The 25442-nt window shown below is 40.2% G+C and overlaps 1 protein-coding gene across 1 annotated transcript in view; it reads right to left on the minus strand.

Annotated features, from left to right (window-relative positions):
• Window positions 1-25442, minus strand: part of Setbp1 (SET binding protein 1) — a 349315-nt gene that overhangs the window by 12981 nt on the left and 310892 nt on the right. Inside the window, exon 5 of the mRNA XM_076836772.2 lies at window positions 11909-12079. Coding sequence (XP_076692887.2) covers window positions 11909-12079 — 171 coding nt within the window. The remainder of the gene's footprint in view (window positions 1-11908; window positions 12080-25442) is intronic.

Genomic DNA, 25442 nt, shown 5'->3' on the forward strand with positions numbered 1-25442 from the left:
TTTGGATCTGAATTATAATGGTTTTATTGTGGTAAGGGGTCATATGCTGTCTTGGCAAATATATTTATGTTCATGTTCAGAGCACTATACCAGTAGTTTTTTTGAAAAAAAAAAAAAAATTGCTTTAACTTTTTCCTTTTTTATTTTTTCCCCAAATATAAGCTTGGGCAGACTCAATGCAGCAAATACTTTTCCCTCAATTTAAGATTTGACAATTTGAAAGGAAAAAGCTCATTCATCATGTTTCCCTTTTAGAGACTATAAATTATTGGCTCCTATACCATGTGGCTCAGATTCTAGGAAAAGTTAGTGTAAACAAACCCAAGTTACGATGCGTGGAGTAAGAGAGTGAGTCATAAACAAAACACAGACATATGCTCTCATATAAATAAGGGCCTGGATCATCAGCTTCCAAAGTCTGCTTCCCATTAATTACACAACAAAATGAACTTTCCATATGTAAAGCCCAAATCACTTCACTCTGGCAACTTGCATGAGACAAAGACCAGGATTGTGGGCATTTAGGCACAAACAAAACTGGATTTCAAAATAAGGAAAGTCCTCTCAAAACATCTTCAGGCACCAGAGGACTCAAGATCCTTTGAAAGGGTGCTTCTGAGCCACAAAACTATACCCAACCCCCAACCCCATCACCACCAAGGAGGCTGATCTGGATCCCCTGCTGGACTGATGGGGAATAGCAGGCAGGCTTTCTCTCTTTTGTTCTGCATTCTGTCCTCTTTCTGGGATCCAGACCCACAGAGTATTCACACATTTTGCTGATAGCATCACACAGTTTAAGTTCAGTACTTTCTCTCTGTCTTTTAAACTCTCTGTTTAAAATTCATGTTTCCTTATTGTCCTAGGAAAGACATCTGATACCTCTTAGTTTAAAGAGGCATCATGAAAACATAATTCCTGGACAAGATGAATTTTTCAATCATTGAGAAACTCTAAGAGAGGTAGGAAGCCTCTGACCTGTTTTCTTGCATCTCCTTTCCAAAGTAGACTTCATAAAACAGAAGAAGAGACTTAGTTCAAAGGATACTAAAAGAAGAGGTAAACTTTAGGCATCTTAGGTGAGGGAGAAGGGAGAAAAATGGCCTTTTCTCTTTGCTAGTAGAGATGGGTGGTTTTCATTCAATTACTTAATGATTATTTCCATCACATCCATGCTTTGTACCATTTCTTAGACCATATAAGGTGAGTGGGATGCATCCTACATGTGCTCAAATGAAACTAAAAAAAAAAAAAAAAGAAGAAGGAACTATCATTTTTGAAGGACTAACAAAGCAGGCTGCAGTGTTTCACATGTGATAACAACCACTTGAGACCTCTGCATCCCTGTTGTACCGAGATGATCACAGAGACCTCAGAGGTTAAGTAATTTCCCCAAGGGCACATGCCTTTGAAGCCACCAACTCCACAATTCAAGCAAGAGCTACCCTGTTTCAAAACTAGTTGCATATTTTATAGGAAAGAGGCAGAAGAAAGGGAGCTAGATAAAGAGTGAGCATACCAGGGGTACCTTTGTTTCTCTACTGACAGCACCAAGGAGCCAAAGCTCTCTCAATTTCACAATCTCAAAGGACTTTCCCAACCCCCAAATTCTATAACTGAATAACAGAAAGCATTCCTACAAATCACACATGCTATTCCTACTAGACTAAGTAAGTGCTCCTACTCATTGTTTTGATCCAGGTCAAATGCCTTTGGTGACTCCCCATAGGGAGCATAGTCAATATAGCTAGCTCATGATGAATATGCAATTGCCCCCAAATCTGAAGAACATTCCAGATTGAAAACATTTCTGGTTCCACGCATTTTGAATAGGGGAGGGTCAATCAGCCTACTGAGGGAAGTGGGTCAGGATGATAACCTAGTCCACTGTGGTGAGGGAGGCAGGACGCGATAAAGTTAAGAGAGTACATCTGCTCTAATGGGAAAATGTTATTTCACTCCAGCCATTTCTTGTCAGATAAGATTCTGAGTTCAAAAATGCCAAAAACTCTGTTTCAAAAAGCCAGAAATCTTGATTATTATGTAAATCTTGTGATATTTACAGCCGCTAATTAATTTTTAAAATTATAATCCTCTGCAGGACAATCAAAATACCACCGTAGACCGATATTGGCTCATGGTCATCATTTTGCTCTATCACTACCCATCAGGGATGGCCACCAGGCTTTAGTCTAGAATTTCAGACTTTGTGTCTGAACCCAAATTTCTCTTCAGCCTCGTTTGCCATAATTTCCCCACAGATAGGACTAAAAACTGATACAAAACAGGTGAAAACTAAGCTATGTCAGAAATGTGGTAGACTTGTCCTTCGGGCTTCTGTCTGCTTATCTAGTTCAGACCATTCTTAGCCATCCATCTTCACTCTTTTCTTCCCAGGACATCTTGCTGTCTCAGAACTCCCCTAATTGGAAATTAATGACCAATAAATGGCTGAATAGTAGCTGTCAGTATGTCAGCTTGTTACTCAAAATATTCATTTAAAAATATGACTTGGTCATCTTACGTTCTGGAGCCAGGTCTTTTCAAGGGAGTGAGAGCGTCCCCAGAGGGAGGGGCTGATCTTATACCTACATGTCACTCGGGATTGAGTGCAGGGGGACAGGCGCTTTAAAAATTGACAATCGATAACAAAAATATTTGGAAACAAATATTTAATGGTTTGCATACTTAACCATGTTGGAGTAAGATGAGCTAAACGTAGTAACTAAAATCCCTAAGAATAGGCAGCTTGGCCTGTGCCCTGTGATAAGGATATATGGACAGGGAGTGAGGACATAGAGGATGCTATGATCTGACTCATAATATGACAAAATTATGACTTCACATGATTAAATCATGACATGCTGTGACTTAATATTTGACATGAGCAGGGCCCTTAAGTTTTGAATATGTGATGGGAGTTTTCACCTTCATTTCTTTCATATTCCTGCTTAAAAGGCAGACTTTATTCTCCCCCGTCACTGATGAGGAAAGAGGGACTGAGAAAGTCTCCCTAAGACTCGGGGACTTATTTAGGAAATACTGGGTATCAGAACTCCACGATGACCCTGATCCTGAGCTTGATTTTCTCATCGGCAACATGAGGTGGTTGGCAAAGCTCCCTTCTAGTCTATTCCAGGCCAGTCTTGTTTAGTCTACTCCAGTGGAAGCAACAGAAGGAGGCCCCCAGGGAAGATGGGCTAGGATTACTCCAGCACCTCCCAGGGGTAGGAGGGAGGGCAGAAGGGTAAGTGATCTCGTCTGTCTGTCTGTCTCTCTCTCTCTGGGTATGACAGTCTTATGATCCTTACTCTGGTCTCTCCCTGCCTCCTTTCTCCCCGAGCCTCTTGCTAACTGTCTGCTCTTAGACTTGACTGCAGGCTGACTGGACCACTCAAGATCATACTTAATGACAGTCTTTACACAGTTCTTCCACAATGCCTGAGGCGACTTCTCCAGCAATGAGCAGGAAAGACTTTGCCTCAGTCTCAACAGCTGGGCTCACCCTACCAACTTCACTGGAACCCAGAAGTTTTTCAAAAACTCTCCCATTAATTACAGGAAACCCAAAGCACGGTGCCCCTTCTCATTAACATAGCTGCTTTCAGTTGCCACTAAATTATCTCGCCACCATTAAACCAACAATTTAATTAGATTTCTGGAAATGGAAAGAGCTGGGGAACAAGGCAGGCACCGAACTTTCATCTCAAAACTGATCATAAAATATGTGCGCTCTCTCCTTCTCAGCGACATAAAATCTGCCCGTGGAAGAGCCTCTTTTCATTCTCTCCCCATTTATAAAGAAGAGCTTGAATATTTGATTTAAAACGAGTATCTTAATAGAAATCGCTTCACGTATGGGAGGTTTTCTTTTCGGCATTTCGCTGAGTGTGGTGCGCTCATTACAATAATCGCACCTGACCCCCCCTGCGACTAGTGCCTCACAGCCAAGCCTCCCACTGGGCTTCAATGGAGGTGTGAATGATACTATCACTGGGAAGAAGATAAAATGTATTATTATCATTACTCTATTTTTAAGTCTGACTGTGGCACGAGGTGGTTGGGAGCATCATCTGTATGAAGCATTCAGAGAAGATAAATTGAGTTAAACATCTCACAGACACAGCACTTTCGAACCTGTCATTAAACCTGTCTTATGAAAAAAAATATCTCAGTTCTGGAGAGGAAATCATTAGCTAAATTAAGTCCAGGTGTGTTTATTGAGTATGTACTATGTACCCAGTTCTGCACACAAAGTTCTTGTCACCAAAACAAGACTGTGAATTGCTCAATAGCAGCATTCTTGGGTTTTATTTCCCTTATCTTTGCTCCTTTTGTTCTAAGGGTCTAAGAATCCATGGGATGCCCAACTCATCGAATGAGACAAAATCTGAATTGGAAGTGGTCACTGCCTAGGGAAGCCAATATTCCAGCCACAGTGGAAGACCATCACATAAAATAATTCAAGTACAGCATAGGTCAATGTAATCTCCAGTCCTTCACTGAGTAGCTAGCTCATCCTGAAAATTCCATAAACCTGAGTAAAGGTGGACATCTAGTGTGTACATTCCCCAGCTCTTCTCTGAAAAAAAAAAAAAAAAATACACTCTTGTATGTACATACAATGTCTTGTGGGCTGACTCTTTACCCAAAAATAATTTTCCCTGAAGATGCTCTGGGGGATTAACCTGGGACAGGGCTGCCATTGTAGAACAAGGAGACTGGAGGGTCCTTCCTGGTTGCACCCTCAGCTAAGCATCCTGGGGATGGTTTGTTTCTGGTGCTGATATGGAAAATAAAAGGAAATCGTTGTCTCTCTACTCTAATGAATATAACATTAGAGTGAATATTGGCATCTACCAAATTGTTGTGCAGGAAGCAGTTGTTACACAATGCATTTTGATCTATATTTAATGATTATTTGTTGTTTGCCAACTCAGTGCTAGGGGTTGGGGTTTCCAAGTTAACTAAGGTATGACTGGAGAGAGGATGATTCTCCAGCCGGGTGTGGGACACAGGAGTGGGCACAGACACAGACACGCTGTACTATACAGTGCACCATGGTGGCACTGAGACTGTGGTACCCAAATTGAGCTTGGAACAGTTCTTAAAGTCAGTGTCTTGGAACTTAAGACACATACATACGCTGAAACTTGGAGACCAGGCATGAATTAGCTAATCAAGTGGCATGGAGGGTAAATATAGAAGAGAAAAACATTCCAGATGGAAAGCAGATAATAACAATAACAGTAATAATATCAACAGCAATAATAACTCCCATTGGCTGAGCTCTTGATATACATGGGAAGCTACTTTTCTAAGTGTTATCTCACATGGTCCCCACCACAGTCCTCTACTCTGGGGATACTTTCTCCTCATTTTACAGACATGAACGTGGAAGTTGGAGTTTAGCGAGGTGTAGATGCAGGCAATCTGAATCACGTTCAACTGGAGCATTCCATGGTGTGTAAGAAAAACAAGCCCAAACTTAGCAACAAGGAAAGTGAAGGGTGCATATCCTTTTACTCCACCGTGACGTCTGCCTGAGGACTGTTAATTACTTAGGGAGATGTGAGCGCTTGCACTTGCTATTTGCTACAGACTCAAAGGCCAGAACCTGTCAGTCTCTATATTAATTTGGAGGTTTTTGCCCAGGAAAATAATTTATTTTTTTTTCTGGTAGGAAAGATGAGCATAGAGGTTATGTGTTTATTGCTTAGTAGGATGTTAACTGAACAATCTTACTCAACATGTTTTCTCCAATGCCTCCCTTTCTCCGATGCCCATTCCTCTAATTCTGTTTTGGACCAACTTTACCAGCATGCTATTTTCCTTGTTAAAGAGCGGCGTGAAGCTTTGATCTGAGTCCTTTGAAAATCATGCTCTGTACTACAGTGATGCAGCCACATCAATGTTTATAGGAGCTCAATTCACAATAGCTAAGCTATGAAAACAACCTAGATGCCCTTGAACAAATGAATGGTTAAGGAAAATGTGATGTATATATTCATTTGTTCATTCATACACACAATGGAGTATTACTCAGACATAAAGGAGAATGAGAATGACTTTATGATATTTGCCAGTAAGGGGATAGATTTGGAGACTATCATGCTAAGTGAAATAAGCCAATCCCCAAAGCCAAAGGTTGAATGTTTTCTGACATGTGGAGGCTAACCCACAATGAGGGACAGATGAAGAGTAGAAATTCAGTAGATTAGACATTAGGGAATGAAAGGAAGGTGTGGGGGATAGCAAATGGAAAGACAGTAGAATAAATGTCACATAACTTTCCTGTGCACATACATGAATACACTACAGTGAATCTCACCATCATGTGTATCTACAAGAGTGAGATCCTAACTAGAAATAGGACATAGTCCATGCTTTTATAATTATATCAAAATGAATTCTACTAATTTACAACTAAAAAGAACCAATGAAAAAATACTTTTGTTGAGATGAATTCCACTATTATACATGACTATAAAGTTCTAAAAGGCCTCTATCTTAAATAAAAAATAAATGTATTAAAAAATTAAAAAAAAAAAAGAAAAGAAAAGAAACTCATGCTCTGGCAGTGGAGATCCCAAGGAGTGCTGAGCTGGCCAGGATTTCCAAGATGAGGCCCAGTGGAAAGCAGAGGCCAGAATTTGATGCTTCTCTGGAATGATATAGCTTTGGGCCACAGAAATGGCTCTGGCGATTTAGGATATCCAGATTAAATCAGAAAAGAGTTCATGTACTCCTTTTAGGGTAAAAATAACAATAATTTTGGTGGTTTTTCAGAAAGGCTTTGGTGTGATGGACCCTCAGGAAACCCAGCAGCTTCTGCCCCTGCTGGGCACCCTAGTGGCCCAGAGAGAAGGGAGAGCAGTTGCTCTGGGCCTGACACTTCTAGCAGAGCTTTCTGGACACAGACTTATTTTCTGATGCTCCAGCATGCATCTATGGGTAGGGTACTTTTCAGACAATTTGAATGATTGTTTTAAAATTAAGCTTTATTTTCTCTGGATCTTTTCAGGTGTTGTACTGTATATTTTAATCGATTAATCTGGGTTCATAGGAATTTATTTCACAATTTGAAGATTTCTTCAATATATACATTTGTACCCCTGGGATGTTTCAAATCCTATTAAATTTTACTTTTATTTTCTCTGGTTCTTTTGAAAGATAAGACATTGGCTGAATTGGCTTGTTATTTGGGTTAGGAACGTTAGACCATGGTTCCACATAAGTTCAAAAATGCCAAGTGAAAAAAATAATTGTTCAATTCTTAAATTCCTAGTCATTGCTTTCTTGCACCCAGAGACTGTTTTGCTATTCGGGACCCTCCTCACAGATGGAAAATGATGGAGAGAAGAACCAGGCATCATAAAATTGGGTGCCAGACACAATTTACATCATCATTGTTTTCCAGCTACTGGCACATTGGACTTCATTAGGATACCATTAGAATTAAGAATTCACGCTAGTATTTGAAAAGGTAATTGATCTTTAATGCTTAAGGTTTTGCATCTTGATTACAGGTATAGTTGATGTTGATTGGGCTAAAAGTTTGGTTAATAATCAGTTTACCTAACAATATCAGTCTCAGTCATGAGAAGCAAAAATGCCTACAGATTTAATAGACTTGTGAAGCTTAAATACATTCATTTACTTATGCTATTTTAGAACAAGGCAAATTATATAGTCTTGGAGAGTAGTGGATTCTCCTCAAGATAAAACTTATAGAGCCTGAGAATTGTGCTCAGTCTACTTTGTTCTGTTATACCTTGATCATTGGAGATTCATTAACAGCATCCTGAATACATGTCTTTTTTTGTTGCTGTTCTTGGACTAAAGATGAGAGAATAATATTGGGGGGGGGGGGAGAGAGAGAGAGAACGCACAAAAAGGATATATTGGATTTCTCATCACTCCTTATCTAGACCTTTAGAGGCAAAAATCATAATAGCTTTTGTTTCCTGATGTTTTACTGACTTCTTACTACAATTTGGATTGCACGTATTAACATAGTTTCATCTTAAATACAAGGGAAAAAGGAAAACACATGCCTCAGAGTAAAGTCATAAATTCTCTATACATTGCATGACCTCTCTGAGAAGTTAGTTCAATATGCAGAAGACAAGAAAAATTAGCCTGACTTATTCAGGTATGGATTATCTAATATGGTTATAAAATCATTATTGGGCAAGTGTTACAGAAGTTGTTTCAAATTATGCATCACTTTGAACAAACTTTATTGAAGCTTTTACTGCATTAGCCCTAATTACTTACAATAATGATGTGGTGCTCCCCTGAATCAGACCTCCTTTCCCGTGCCAGGGGATTGCAACCGATCAATAGCCATTGAGCAGTTTGATCATGCACGATGACCTGCTGGAGCACTGGTGGCAGCCACTGCCATCCCTGCCTCTCCCTTCCCAGTCTCCCAGTAGCTCATGAACTGACATGTTTTCAGTGGCCACACTCTCCTGTGTCTTCGCTGTCCCTCCAACAAATCAATAACTTCACAATCAGTATGCATCTCAGACTCCGAGAAACAAAAAAAGTGCCTTAAAAATACTCATGGGAGGGGTGGTCCCTGGTTCATGCGCATGTCCATGTGTTCCTCCTGCACTTAAGCTAGGACAGACTTTTAAACCTTTTACCCACACTCACTCATTTCTCCCATATCATAAATTTATAAAACAAGTTGAGAAATGTTCCTTTTTTAAAAAAAAAACTACAGATCAATTATTTGGCAAGTATCTACCAACAGCCTACAATGTGCCTGTCAATTGTTTTCTGTTTGATTGTTAAGTACTTTCAAGATTGAGCACGTCTTTTTCCGACATCTCCCATCTTGTTCATACTGGAGAGGCATACAGCTCCTGTTCTCCACTATTCATTTCATGCAGTGGTTATTTATTGAGCATCTACTATATGTCAGAAACTGTGCTAGGTCATTTAGCATTCATTATTTTTTTAAAAAGGAATTTCTAGTTAATTAGATTATTTCAATATCTTCTTATCTCTCAGTGATTTCTTGGATTAATTTTGCTCTGTTTTACCACTTAGTCTAACTTTTCTTTCTTTTTTTTTTCTACTTCCCCAGAACTATACTATAGAAATGATTATCTGTTAGGAAAAAGGCTATCAATAAATTGATTTCTGCATAAAGCCAGAAGATGATGACAGGCACTCTAAAGAAAAGAAAAATCAAGTGAGGGGTCTCATCAGAAATAGATATGACTATGGCGCCCAATTAAATGAAATCAAATGCAAAAACTTGATTTTGGTGAGCACAACCTACTCCATCAGACTATTCTCCAAAGAAGTCGAGGTTCATAGTTAGAAACAAATCTGTTTTTGCTCATGTTGGGCCTATGACAGAAGTGGGGTTCCATTGTAATCAACCAGTAAATCAGAAAAAATTGGGTTCCCATCCAATAGTATGACCTCAGGCAACTCTGTGCATCTCAGGAGGTATCTGTCTCTTCACGTGTGAAACAGAGCATTGGACACAAGCCCAGCTAGTGTGTTCCCAACTCTCTCAGGTTTGTGGGAAACCATTTATCTGTGGGGAGTGAAATCTCAGGAAGGTCTGGCTTCCAGCACCTGGGGAGATCTCTGGCTTGTTTCCCCCCAAAAGTTCTGCTCGGCAGCCTGAGATCCGGAAATGAACCAAATCTGTACAATTCTCATGAGGGTCTCATTTTTAGTATTGCCAAAACTAAACAGCCTGTTCCCGCATCCTGAAACAGGAGAGTTTTGGCTCAGCTCTGATTACGGGAGAGGCAGGTTTAAAAGTCTAATACCCACCCGTTTCTTTCTCCTGCTCGGCATATGTGTCCATTACTGGGTACAAGCGTATATAAGCATGTCATCTAAGAATGGTGTCACTCACACTGAGTGGAAAGACTGCAGGGTAGAAAACTGGGAGACCACTTATCTTTGTCCCCCAGAAAATATTTATGCTTGGCCCACAAAGGCGCAACAGGCTGATTTCTGACTCCATAAAGGCAGGGGTTGCATGCTTAACTGACAAGGTTGAATAAAAAATTAGCAGGGTCGGTAGTGAAGTCCACAGACCAAATATTTTACTTTAGCTAAGTGATGTCTTCCCAGGGTTTCAGTCCTGACACCAGTTTCCCCTTCCGGAAGTCTGCCCACATGTTTCCCTCTTCCCTTTCACAAAAGTGCCACTGTTCCATCAAGACTTGGGGGGCGGCCTTCCCCCATTCCTTTCTGATTTTCCTTTCTTTGATTTCTTATTCTCCTTGTTGACATCATTTACCTGCCATTTCTACCAAAAAAAAAAAAAAAACCTTTCACACCCAATATGTGAAAGGCACAAAGGTTCACGATCCCACTCCTTTAAAGCAAGATTTTTTTTCAAATGAATGGAGAGAATCCTGTGTCCATAATAAGTTCAAAAGCTAGTCCCAGAAAAACAAGTCATGTGATCAAATAAGATTGTGGAGTTCTTTGCCTCCCCTCCCAGGGCCTAACAATGAGCACATGTCACTCAAACACCCAGAAAGCCCTTGCAGGAGGGAAGGCAGTATTACCTACACTTGCTTCACACACACACACACACACACACACACACACACACACACAAATAAATAACATTCCACAAGAACATCTGCCAATATTTTGCTGAACTCAGTTTAGGAAGTGTCCTTCCAAGTATTTCTTTCTGTTATTTTAATTGTGCTCATTTTCTGGTTACTAGTGATTTCCACTAAGGAGGTGGGAATACAGACAAGTTCTCTGCCTAAAGCCACCTGCTGAATGAGAAGATGAGTTTGGAGTGAATATCAATAATGAGTTTCCTCTTGGGTTTCTGATCATGACAGGCATTTCTAAATGCTGTAGCAGGCTTACCACATTTATCAATGTATTTATTCAGCAGATATCAATGGAAGGTGCCTTCCTTCTGCTTTTCATAAAGAGAGGAAGAATCTATTCATGGACCCTGCCTCTTACTTGTGTACAACTTTGTTACAGGGGAGAAGCTAAACAGGAGGCCCTTCCTTATGTTGTCTGTCAGAAGATAATAAAGGCACAGGAGAGACAATGGTCACTAAAGGTGTTTGTAGAGTCATGACCAGCTGAGCCTGGAAGAGCTACAGGATGTAAGTGAGAAGCAAGAGTGTCCCCAAGTACAAGTGTTAAGTCACACTCAAGGCCCATGCACCTGTTGGCAGAGGTGAGATTGGCAAAGCGAGGTTGGCACAGGGGCTGGGGGAGATGGTGGTGTGGGGTGTAGAACAGGGCAGGGGTGGAAGGGGTCAGGCTGCAGAGAACTAAGGCTATCTGAAGAAGGAATTCAACTACTGTTAAGGATCCTGGAAATGACAGAGGAGTTGGTGAAATTGTGGGGTGGAATGTAGCAAGGCTTCAAGTAAACTCTGTGACTGCCATTTTTCAACAGTGATGAGCACACAGGGTGATGAAAGGCAGGGTGGGAGAATATGGGCTTTGGAACCCTGACTGTCCCCAGCTTGCTGGGGCAAGTGCCTTTCCTCTTAGCTTCCTCTTGTGAAGATGAGGACAGACATAAGAGTTCTTTGCAAGATCTATGAATAATGTGCGTAAGGCCTTTGATGCAGAGACTAATAACTAATAAGGCTAATAAAGAGGAATCAATATTGTTATCATATAGTTGGTCCTCACTGGACCAGTACTAGAATAAACTGGAAAGCTGTAGAGAGCGTCCCTACCTCCAGGCTCCATGTTTAATCTGCTTTTCTTCTTCCCATGAGCAAAACCCAGTGCTGAGCTGCTCCCTTCCTCAGCGTCCATGGGAGTCGGTTCAATAGAGAACTCTTACCTGCACTCAACAGGTCACTCCTAGTGGGACTTCTCCTCCCCCATCTTCATGGTGGCGAACCCAAAACATTTGAAAACTACTCACCTGCATCTGATGTTGCTGCGGAGGCGGCGAGGAGAGACAACATCGGGGTGGGTGGAATTGAGACACTGTCAACTACAGCTGGCTTCTTCCTGGTCATCCCGGTGGACACTGAGCCCTCGTTCTTACTATGCACTATCGTCTGGTCCACTTTTAAGTGGGGACTTGGCATCCCTAAAAAACAACCCAAAACCTGCAGTTGATTTAAAGGAACAGGATGACGAACAACATAAAACCTAAATATGATCCTGGGAAATAGTACAATGATTTGAACTCCTTCTGGTACCAAAAAAATGACATTTTAGAAAATTTGAAGGAAAAGAAACAGCCATAGCCATGACTGGCTTTGTGGCTGAAGTTAGGAGTGATGACATTCCAGGTTGGCTGCCTGGAAGTGGGGACTGGGCACAGGCCTAGTGAAAGAGGATATGCATCCCATTAGTCTTTGGAAGATCAAGCAACCCATCTTTACAAAGGTTATGCTGTGCAGAATAAAGGGGGTTCCTATGGTTTCCACCCCAGTGAGGCTGCTCATCGCAGCTGGGTAGATGAGACTAAATGAGAAGGAAAAGCTGTGGTGCAGGTGCACACAAGTTCATGTATCACTCGTCCTAGGTGCTCGGAAGGTTCTTAGCTGCAGAAAACAGTTGGGGAGAGAGGAGGCAAAGCTTGGCAGAGTTCATTTTAGATCAGCAAGGAGAGCACATGGGAGAATGGGCAGGATCCAGAGGGAATCAACCTGGGTGCCCTGGACAGATGAATGGATGAAGAAGATATGGTGTATATATACACAATGAAATATTATTCATCCATCTAGAAGAATGAAATCTTGTCATCTGCATCAAGATGGATGGAACTGGAGGAGATTATGTTAAGTGAAATAATTCAGACACAGATCTGAATGTAGAATAGTAATCACTAGAGGCTGGGAAGGGGGGATGATGGCTAAAAGGAGGCTATATTCAAGCAGGAAACCTGTATGAATGGATCAAAATAGCACACTGAATCCTATTAATATGTACAGTAATATATGTACAAAAAAAACAAAAACCCAGTCTGATGGAGCAGGAAATGTATTGTGGAGACTTGTATGTGTCAATAGTCAGGAGGCTAAGGACTTGCCAAATTGGGGACCTTTGAGGGTTTGAGCCTAACAAGCATCCCAAGACTTGTCTTGATGATGCTGAAAAGCCTGGTAGACTCATGAACTGTTCTGAAACCTTGTTCCTGAGCTTGAACCTAGATGCTGCTACTTTTCAGTTGTGAAATCAAGAGCAAGTTACTTAACCCACAGTTATTTAAACCTACAGTTTCAAGTGTTATGTGTTTATAACTTTAAAAGTTGGAATGGGCTTTGACTGGACAAAGGGGAGGGAGGGAAGGGAAAGGGGCACAGGGGCAGGAAAGGTGGTGGAATGTAATGGACATCATTACCCTAGGTACATGTATGACTGCTCATATGGTGTGATGATACATTGTGTACAACCAAAGAAACGAAAAGTTGTGCTCCATTTGTGTACAATAAACTGAAATGCATTCTGTTTCATATATACCTAATTAGAACAAATTAATTAATTGAAAAAAAAAAAGTGGAATGGTTCTCAGCAGCTCAGGAGGCTGAGGAAGGAGGAGTGCTAGTTCAAAGCCAGCCTCAGCAACTTAGTGATACCCTCTTAATGTGACCTTGTCTCAGAAAAAAAAAAAAAAAAAAAGAAAAAGAAAAAAGAAAGAAAGAAAACCCCCAAACAGAAGTGGAATAGTAACAGTACTATTTTGTTGGATTTTTTGTGAGGATTCAATGAGTCAATTCATGTAAGGTGCTTAGAACAATATCTGTCACATAGTCTATCCTACTTAGCCATTGTCATCATCATTATTATCACTTATATCATAATTATTATAATCCACTGCTTCCTCAGAACCAATTTTAACCAGTAAGCAAAAGTTTAGTTCTCTCTCCGGACATGACCAAAGTGACCCTTCAGCCAATGGGCAGGTATTCAGGGTCTCTTCATCTGTGGGCTACATACCGCTGACAGCAGCAACAACAAACTGGGCTTTATCACGTATTTCTTGACACTTTTTTTTTTTTTTTCCAATGCAACCAACCTTCGCAGAGTACCATTATCTCACTGCCACAGTGAGATCAGCTTCACTTGGGCCTTGTGACAACCCTGTGAAGCATGTGGTGAGGATATTACCGTTTTCTCAATTTTACAGATGAGGAGAAAACATTTCTGAGAGCTTAAGGGAAAGCTGAATAAACTCATACTGTTCTTTATGTCAGAGCTGGAAGTTTCTAGAAAACTAGATGCGAAACCCAGGATCATCTTGGTCCGCCTGGCTGTACTCTGTAACACCTAATCACCACCCCAGTCTGTTGAGGCATGTTTCAGGCTCAGGACACAGACACTGTAGTATCATACCTGGAAAAGGCACTTGTAACGACCTAAGGAGAAACCCACACTGACATTTTACTTTGCCTTCTATTAACTTCACCTCATTCCCTACCCTGGTCTCTGAAACACCCGCTTAAGATGCCACATTTAAATAGTAATGCCATCTATGCTTTTTCTGAATTTTATATTTCATGGCATCTTGAAGGTGATGATAGACAAATATCAAATTCTATGACAGAAAGATTACAAGGCACAACCATTGAGATACCCAAACATGGGTAGGTGTGGTTATTTAACAAGTTTGTGCATATATGCTGGTAAAATATGCAGGTGTGCCAGTGGCAGGCTAGGAACAAACATCTAATATCCTTGAAGTGCATGGAGGATCATCTGTAAGGAAATGTATCCAAGCACTGGTGGTGACTTTGAGTCCAGAGAGCTCAGGGAGGATTGGTGGGGAGAGAGTGTCTACTTTTACTCCCTAGCTTCTTTATTGTTAATATATTTAAAAAGTCTAAATATGTGCTAAACTTTTTTTTTTCTACTGAGAAAAATACACATAGTTTGGGGAAAATCTAGAAATCTATCAGAGCATGGGCACTGGGGTATAATGACTGATGAGCTTGAACACCTGGCTGCTAACAAATCTGATGCTGGGGAGAGCAGGCAGCAGTCTGATGACAATTCTCTATTTTGATCCTCTGCACCACCACAGTGTGATTCCCTCTGAAGAGAGGCAGGCAGATCTTCCCTAGACCACAGTCCTATTGGATAACTGCTCCTTTGGAAAAACTCACTGATAAGCCATCTCTGTACCTATGGACACAGGTTGGGCAGGTACTTCTTTAAATGATGATATGCATGGGGAATGAAGGCAATAAAAGAATATTTAACCCTCATTTGGGAACGAATCAATTTCAAGTCATTTTAGATGTACCCATTTTCATGCAAATGTTCACAATCTAAATGAGTCTCAGTCCACATCATCTCATTAAAGTTGATCTGATGATACCTCTATTGGGCATACTTTGCTACTCAAGTGTTTGTGTTACAGAATATGTTAAACATAATAAGATGACACTTAAAACACTCTGTCATTCAGATTGTCACTATTTGGCTTTTTCAAAAACCCTTAGATAATTTAAGATTTCCCCAATTCTAGTACTGCTTGCAAGTTGTCAATTTGGGGAAACAAATTGAAGAAGGAAAAAAAAAAAAACAGGCCTGACTTTTTCTCAGTAAATTTTGGATTTCAAAAGGATAATGGAAACAATCCCAGAAATAACATACATGGTGAGAGTAATAGACAAACTTTCAACAAAGGCTAATCTAGGAACACTTAATAATTGATGAAATGTGCCTGAGAGCAGAGGTCTCGAGAGATGGAACGGGTGACTGCTCCTTGGGAGGGGGCACGGGGCAGGTGGCTACGAAGGGCTTTGTTTCCCTTCATTCCAGGTGGCATCTGATGCTCCTTGGTGTGAGGCCAAAGTGGTGGGACATCTGGAGAGTTTCTTCCCAGCATGAGCTTGGTTTTTCTCTCTCTCTCCATAGGAGGAAGGTTTTAGAGGCTGGAACTTCATCACAAACACACACATACACACACACACACACACACTCACACACTCACACTCTCTCACACACACACACAAAGGAATCCTAATAAAGCCTTGTACTGGTTGGATCACTGAGATGTAACTCCCCTGCTTATACTGGGGCATGAGAAAAGTTAGGGGTGACTTGGATCTGGCAAGCGATCTCTGTCTAAATTCAGGCAGCAGACTGTTTGAAGGCTCTTAGTGGAGTTCAGAGCATGCCTATGCCCCCATACAACACATGCCACACTGAAGTTTGCATATTTGGAGGCCAGTATGTTTTTAAAGGAGGAAATAACAATGCTAATAACTTTGTGGATCCAACATCTGTTCATAATTAAGAGAAAGAGCTAAGAGGAAATAGAAGAAGTTAAACCTATATGAAACCATCCAGCTATAACCTATTGACCTCTATTGATAATTTTTTTTTTCTAAAAAGTCTTTGAAACTGTGTGGTAGCCTATCAAGGGACAGTCACTCATTTTCAAAGGCAATTTCTCATAGACCACTTATCCCCTCAAACCTCTACCTGCACACCGTGTTTGCATTAGGGACTTGATTTATGGATTCCAACTCCTGAGATGCAGAAGCTGACTTCCTGTTGCCTTGGTTACTTGGAGCTCAGTTCAAGGTTAAACTACTCCCAAATCAAAATCAGTAGCAGGCTGTATCTAGTGGCCAGGTTATTGACTGCCCCAGGATGCAAAAAGGTCAGAGACCAAAGCACTGCTTACTGCCTTAAGGTGAGTCAATAGCTTCAATATTTTGATTCTGTTTCTTCGGAAGTAGTAGTTGCTGCTCAATTACTTCTTCCCCAGGTTGCTCAAGGTCAAAGGGGTCATAGCAGAAAAGCAGGGTCTATGGTGTCTGACTTTCCCAGGATCCCTTTAATGAGCTTTGTGACCTTGGATAATAAAAACCAGCCTCCCCTTAGAGTCATTTGAACATTGCTCTAAGGTTTACAAAGCTAGTTATCTACTTTGCCTCATTCTTCATAGGGAAAAAACAAATAAAAACCCTTGTGGATGGCTACTATTTAGTCCTATTTCTTAGAGGAGAAGTTGAGGTTTCGGAAAGGTCATGTGATTTCTCTAAAATCACAACTGGTAGGAGATGGCACTATCTAGATCCTCTGACTCACTGCTGGGTCCTGATTCCACAGGGTTTCCTTAAAACAAGGGAGTTGATGGAATCATCCCTGGGGAATCCCATGTAATTTACCTCACAATATCCACTGCAGAGAGCAGTATATCTTGTAGGTAGTATATGGTTAATATAGGCTCCTTGAATGGTTTCAATAATTTTCGAATTCTAATATTTGCAAATACATGTGCTTCCTGGTGACACAGCCCAGACTAGCATGGGGGAAGAGGCTGATGTGCCTGGGATGGTTGGTCCCTTCAATTTGCCTTGCTGATCATCTCTACAGAATGCCATGGTTTGGCAAGGATTAGGGGTGAAGATATAGTGAATGGTTAGTGGTTTTTAATCTTGTAAGAGCTCTGGAATACATTATGCTATCTGTCCCTTACAGTGAGTTTTGGTAGTCAGCTCTCAAATAACTGTGGATTTCAGAAAGAATGAGTGTAGACTCACCAAAGAGCATTACACTTAAGAGTGACTTTGCCTGAATTTCATTTTTTAAGGTCCTAGAATGAAGTAAAAGTCATTTGACAAAAATAAATAATAATAATAATAACATTGGTGAGGTCACTGCATCTGTGGATAAGAGGTGAGAGTTCCAGTTCAAAATGAGGAATCACGGGCACAGAGGACCAGGTGATATGCCCAAGATCACAAACTCTACGTGTGGATGTACCAATGCTGAAATCCATGTCTCTTGACTTAATTAAATGATCTTTCCTTCCCCACAGTATTTTTACTTTTGGGTCAACCAGTAAATGATGTGTTTTCACAAGAGGAAACTGCTTCTGAAAACTTGATAATCATTCTCTTCCTAATGTACTGGTTTTCTATTTAGATTCTGCATTGCTCCTTTTTCTCGTGGCCTTTTTTATTGGACTCATGTCCAATAAAGGGAAATCTGTGTTACAGAAGAAAGTGAATCTACTAAAGGAGACTCTTGAAATCTGGGAATAATATTTTTTTCTGGGCAAAAGTCAATAAACATGTTAAAACATTTTTGTTGAATCATTTTATTCATTAATTCAACAATGATTTATTTAACATCTATCACACCAGGGAAATGGCATTGGTCAAAACAGTTAAAGTTCCTGTTTTGTAAGAATTACATTCTAATAGTCTCTATGTGGCATAATGGTAGTCATTATATTTTATGAGGGCAATAACTAAAGTGCTTTTTTAATCATCAAAAGGCAGAGCCTCTTCTATAGCTCAGGAGACATCTTTATGTAAATGAGCAAAACCAACCTATCCAGATGGATACTAACCAACATATCCATGGATGCTAAGCTTAGCGGAGAGAGAACTCACCTTTGTGAAAATTGGACACAGACATGGCTTCCTAGGTGCACATGCACTACAAGGCTCATGACTTGGAGAAAACAGCATGAGAAGGATTCCAAACAAGGTGCCTATGGCTCCCAAACAACCTGCTCAGAGACAGTGGCCTCACCAACATTAATTTGGTACCAAATGATTTTTACTTCATTCTAGGACTTTAAGAGATAAAATTCAGGCAAGGTCACTCTTGAGTGGAACACTATTCAGTGGGTCTAAGATCCATCATTCTGAAAGTAGCAATTATATGAGAGCTGACTATCTAACCTTAGGAGTTGTGATTTCTATCTCCCAGAGATGGTTTAGAAGTAGAAAGTAGGATACCATGGAAACACTTATAAAACTAATAAACTCAACAAGATAGGAGGCCAAATGATTCCTTCATGAATCAGGAGGAAAATGAGATCCTAGTGGGCTCTGGGGTGGTTTCCTTCTTGTCCACTTATTAATTCAACATCCATTAATAACCCATAAGTGGCAGATACCATGAGGTCCCAGCCACTTCATATTGGAATGGGGTCAACCATCCATTCAGGAAAACAGACACAGGTACAAAAACCCCAGTCTTAAAAGATGGGTAGATTTCAGTAACTCAAAGTGGAGGGAGGGCCTGCTGGGGCTGGGAAAGGATAGGAATAAAGCAGGAACAACAGTTCTTTCTTGTGCTACTGAGGGAAGAGTGCTTAAGATGAGTCATAAAAAGCTAACAGTGGGAGATATGTCTGGAAAAGTAGCTGAGAAAACTTAAACCCACATCTTTTGTCAGGTAGAGTTAGTGCCTCCCTCCAACCAGTTGTCTTTCCACCTGGATACACTTCTGCTACAGGACTGGGGCTCTGTCTGTAATTGTTTGTTCATTTCTCTGCCAATGACTAGGCAACTGCAAATTAATTAACCTTGAACTGAGCTCCAAGGTCAGGAATCATGTCTCATTTTTTTTTTTTTTTTGGCTCCCAATACTTATTTCAATAAATACCAAAAGTACTTATCAGTAAGTACTGTTTGATTAAGTACTTTTTGAGTTTGATAAGTACTCCAAAACGTTGGATGGATAAATTGATAAATAATATACACACCTATCCTTCTAGGAACGAACCTTCTAGGCAGTGCCCTAACTACTTTAGCCCACACATTTCTTTATTCTAAAACTACTTTTTTTTTTTTCCAGCGTAGTATAGAATAGAAGTGAAATGCATCTTCTAGAGTCAAACTAGCTACTTTACTAGCTGAGTGATTTGGGGTAGATTTGGATAACTCTCCATGCCTCAGTTTCCTTAATGATTAAATGAGGTGGTTATGAGGATTAAAGGAATTTTATAGTGTGATAAGTAATGCCCTTCCCTCCTCCCCCCAAGTTATCCACATCCTAATTTCTAGAACCTGTTAATGTCATGTAATGTGGCAAGAGAATTAAGGTTGCAGACAGAATTAATGTTGCTAATCAGCTGACCTTAACATCAGGAGTACACATTTAATTATCCAGATGGTCACAATGTAATCACAGGGGTGGAGGAAGAGGGCAGAACAGAAGAGTCAAAAAGCATAGATATAATGGAGGAAATAGGGACAGAGAGATGGTATGTTGCTGGGCTTTGAAGATGCAGGAAGGTGGCCATGAGTCAAGGAATACAGATGGTCTTTAGAAGCAGGGTGAGGTGGGGGTGGTGAGGAAGAAAGAAAGAACGAATTCTCCAAAAGTTTCTGTAAAGGAAGGTAGCTCTGTTGACATCTTAATATCAGGTTAGTGAGATCCATTTTGGAATTCTGACATCCAATAATATAAGATGATATATTTTTGTTATTTATTTATTTTGGAGGGTACTGGGAATTGAACTCAGGGGCACTCAACCACTGAGCCACAACCTCAGTTCTATTTTATATTTTATTGAAAGACAAGGCCTCAATGAACTGCTTAGCACCTCACTGTAGCTGAGGCTGGCTTTGAACCTGAGGTCCTCCTGTCTCAGCCTCTCCAGAGGATGACAGGCATGCGCCCCCTCACCCAGAACATTTTGTTATTTAAGCCACTACATTTATGGAAATTTGTTAGAGCAGCAAGAGAAAACTAACACATCAGTAAAAGTACTTACTATGGTACCTAGCTATAGTAAGCACTTAATTATGTTAACCAGTATTATTTTTTAATGATACATTGTTTTGGTATGAATTTTCTTATTTTAAACTGTTTCATATGTTCAAGTTATCTGTGACTGCTATAAGATTTAAATTCCTTAGGAAGCACAGATTTCATACTCATTTCCTGTATCTTCCTAGCATAAGACTGACACAAAACTTATTCAATGGATACTTACAGCTAATAAACTGCATCAGAAAGTAATAATTTGTTAATATGAAAGTCAAGAGAGGAGAATTGTGACATGGGGTTATGGCAAGCTCTTTCCCACACTGGCTGGATGAACTTGGATAAGACTTGGAATTTCATTCTGCTTCAGTTTCCTCCTACTCAGAATCTATTATAGCGTTACAATTCTGATTCTAAGCTTTCTAGAGTCAGAGAAACCACCAAACAATTGTATTATTTGTTGTCACTCTTACTTTAGAGGTACAGAAACTGGCTGAGATGACAGCATCTGTGTCTGCTGAAACCACATGGATCTTTACATTAAAGAGTATTTTACTCTATGTAGTAATTTCTAAGTTGCAGGAGGTTAGTTTCTCCTGATCCTACGGTGGAAAGATCAAGCCAGCAAAAAGGTATATGCAAAGTGGAGATATCCCAAGTTGGATGGGTTTTAATCTTTCCGGTATCCTAGATATCAGATCTTCTTCTTAGAGAGACAAACAAATATATAGATGCTAAATAAATTTTGTACTTAGCTCAAGATTCATAAGTACTTTTAAGCTCAGGTGAAAGTTTTTGTCTGTCCCAGTTAATTCTCTCTCTCTCTGTCTCTCTGTCTCTCTCTTTCTCTCTTTCACACACACACACACACACACACACACACACACACACACACACAGAGAGAGAGAGAGAGAGAGAGAGAGAGAGAGAGAAGGACAAGGACAAAGGGAAAATGGAATCAAACATGATGTTGATATAATTCCACTCAAACTTGGCAAAACTGCAGTGGGTGCTTGTTCTCTGGAAAATACAAAGGGATTCTGCAAAAGGTAGTAACACAGGAGGACCAAATGTATACATATAATTAGAACCAATGTTGTGATATACTGCATCTAATATGCTTCTTACCTACTTGGTGATCAGGTGGTTTAGGTATTTGCTAGTATGAAGTGCATACAGCATAGCATAGGTTATTGCCAAACACACAGTAGCTTTTGCAAAGTAAATTAGTTTAGATTTGGATGGAAACATAGCACAGTCCTTTATTATATCTGATCCACAGAAAGGGGATGTAGCTTGCTTTCCTTAGAGTTACACACAGATAGTAGCAAAACCATGACTCTGAACCCAGCCAAGTCCTTGGATTGTCTCAGGCCAGCATGTTGGCTTTGTGCTGCAAGAGTTACATTCTTCACACAACCAGTCTTCCTGTTCCTCTGGTGCTGCGTTTGAGCCGAAATTCACAGGGCAGCTTAGAAACAGACCAAACCAAGCACAGCAGATGCAATATAAGCGGTAGAATCATTGTTTCTAGAAGATTCTCCCCTAGATCCCCTCAAATATGAAGGGCTAATCAATGTCAGTTAATATATGCATCTTTTGGGGGGTCTTCCTTTTTACCTCTGGAGTACAGAGCTGCAGAGCACATCTGCATGGTAATATGGAGTGCCATGCTAACTGGGTCACCTTATTTGCATTTTGATTACTGCTTATTTAGAAGCCACATTGAGAAAAAAAAGCTTGATATCAGGAGCTCAGTGCATGTGTGTATATAAATATAGGTATAAATAGATAAATGCACATTTACTGATTTTTGAAAGATCAGTCCAGTATGAAAACTCATTCTCATGTACCTATCTGTAGAAGTCTGGCCTTGTGTGTGGGGGTTGGAATTATAAATATTATTGTATCTAATTATTTTTCTCTAGTGTGATATCACCCACTGTATCTGGTTAGAGAAATCAATTTAGCATATATTCTCCTTATTAAGTACTGTCTTGTTATGTATGGGAAGTTTCATGGTTTAAGTTTTAGTGGTTATCCTTTCTTTAAACCACCTACATTTTATCCCATTATCTGAATTCATCCTATAGAACAGAAACACACTTTGCTTGTGTGTAGGCATGCACATATAGACAGAGTGTGTGCTAGGAAAGCTCTCTTCTTTGCAATAGAAGAAAAAAAAATCACAGAAACTCAGACCCATCATTAGATAGATCTCCTAATCTTTATCTCTAGTAGTTCAGTCAGACAAGCTAATACCATGATGATGGCTTTGAAATCTCTTAGGAATTGGATGAGGAGACGCGATAGTGATGAACTCCCAGCTAATAAACACAGAGTGCTTATTTCGGCAGAATGATCAATTTCTAGATGTCCTGAGGCTTGTCTGATACAGTTGATTTACTCATCCTCGCTTACCTCACTAATAAAGCCAAAGTCCACCATCAGATTACACAGGTGCCTGGGATTTCTTAAAGGGGCAGGAGAAAGCCAAGGTAGCATTCATCACCTCCCTCTGAGGATCCTTTCCCACCCACAGTCCTTGAAACCCCAGCTGCCTCCCTCAGCTGATACTCTGTACTCAATAGACTTTGGGCTAGTACAGTAATACAGACAATTAATTTGTTATCTTGTTAGTGGAAATTTAGTGCGATGATCTAAAAGAACTCTTACATATTGTGATAAACTTTAGTGCCTCCGGGTGGCTCCCCTTGCATTGGGCTCATTTCACATCTCATCCATTATGTAAATGAGATTTGGAAATAGTTGAGTTTCTCTAATGTAGCTCAACTCTGATGGATTGGAGATAGTCCTACTGAAACTAATGAGGTTAAATGCATCTCAACATTTCTTTCTACTTGGTTGATTCTGCAAGCCCCTGTTCAAGAAATGAATGCAGTGCATTATTTCCAACCATCCTTTAAGGTTGGTTGGTCCCAAAGAAAGTCTGATTTGGAAAATGCCTGTTTTGGTTCCAACCACTGTATGGTACACAGAGTGAATGAACAACTTACTGTCACACTATAGGAAGACAGATGATAAAGTTTAAAGTTAAAGGAAAGTATTTTAATTATTAATATATCTAGTTATTTAAGTAGGTCTCTGAGTCATCCAGAGGAGAGTTGGGGGGGATTTTCTAGAAGTGGGCAATGGGTATGAAGAACCTTTGGTGGGACTTGCGATCAGAGAGGAAATTGTCATTGGAGAGATTGGAACCGGCAGAGACAATTGTATTTGATTCAGATTCACAGGACAATCCAGTTACTCAGGGACTAACTTCGAGATGAGATAAATAAAGACTTCTGTACTCTGAGTTTCCTTTGGAAGGTCAAGAAAAGGAAGTGCCAAAGACTGGCTGAATAAAATGGAATGAGCATTTCAGGAGAAACAGTTTCAAACTGTTTAAGGTCATAGGGCTAGAGAGGTAAGTATGAGATGGTAGTTGACAACAAGAATTATCTGTGAAAAAAAAATTTAATCTTTGTTTTTAAAATGGGGGAGGGGATGGGTGGAGAAAAGCAAAATAAAGATGTGGAGATGGAAACATTCCATGCAAGAAGTAGAATCCAAATGTGTTACTGAGTAATTGGGAAATAAACCACTTGAAAGAAAGGGAGTTTTAAGTTGGTGGATAAGGCTGTGACCCAGTCGGTCCCTGGTTTAAATCCCAGTTCTGTCACTTAACTAAGTATTTGACCCTGTCCAAGTGATTTAACCCCTCAAAGCTTCAGTTTTGAAGGCTGTTACAGGGATTAAATGAGATAATGCCTATAAATTGCTGAGCACTGTGGCTAGTACAAAGAATTCTCAGAACAGGCCAGGCAGGAAGAGGTCCAGGGAACATGAGATATTTAAAGTGCAATTGGAAAGGAGGCTACCAAAAGCTTGGATGGGGCTCACCATTTAGAGGTAAGGTGGCAGGATAAAGGCCCCATCTCTCCTATCATGATAAACTCATGGCTCTCTGATAGCTGAGACTCCAGGAAGCAAAGTCAACTCCTAAATATTCAACTTTATGCAACAGTCTCAAAAGGGGGTTTGACAAGAGGAAGCAATTTGGCTCATGTGTTAATTTATTCAGAAAAAAAAAGTTTCAGTGCCTACTGTGAAGACAGCAACTCAGGGTCCTATGGGGCACCCATAAAGTATAAGAAGCAGTTCAATCTTTGGGTAGCTGGATATCTAGTTGAAGAAACAAGATTCAGGAACAAGAAATTTAAATAAAAATAACAATCTCCCCTGAGCTGGAAAGACTACCCACGTTACCTTCCATTGCACCTGGGACCAAGTTAGAGATTTATGAGAGTGATTTTAACTAGCATATATTCTAGCACAATAGTTGAAAATGGAATTTATTTACTGGATAACTCAGACACAACATAAATAATTGACCTGGTTGACTACAAATTAGAATTTATGTTAATATAGAGACCATAGTAAAAGTAACAAGATAACCAGGGCGATTGTTTTTATGAAAGAGGGGCATTTCAAAGTGGTTAAAAGGGAAAGCTATGAGCCCACATACGCAGTTTTTATCTCACAGTCAAACAAACTACCCTTGGTCTGAAGCTGGGCACATTGTTTAACTTCTCTGTTCTTTCGTTTCTCATCAATTATGTAATTAATAATAGTATCCTTTCTTCAGGCTTAAATATGAGGATACAAGGATAAATTTTTAGCCTTGAAGTGCCAGAGGCTAATGTCAGTACTTTGTGATCAGGAGTGAAGAGTTAGGGTCACAAGATGTGACTACCCAGGACAATGAGTGACTTCCCTATTGTAACAGGAAGGACATCACTGAAGAGGTGATGTTTTACTTGGTTCTTGATGTTTTACTTGGTTCTTGAACAATTTGGAAGCACTGGCTGAAAGGGGATGAAAGAAATTCTCAGAATAAAGAAACAACATAGATAAAGAATGAAGCAAAAAATAATCTAATGGCCCATGTGGGGAAAGGCCAGGACTCCTGGGGGCCA

This window comes from Callospermophilus lateralis, chromosome 17 (assembly GCF_048772815.1).
Source record: "Callospermophilus lateralis isolate mCalLat2 chromosome 17, mCalLat2.hap1, whole genome shotgun sequence".
NCBI classification, from domain to species: domain Eukaryota; kingdom Metazoa; phylum Chordata; class Mammalia; order Rodentia; family Sciuridae; genus Callospermophilus; species Callospermophilus lateralis.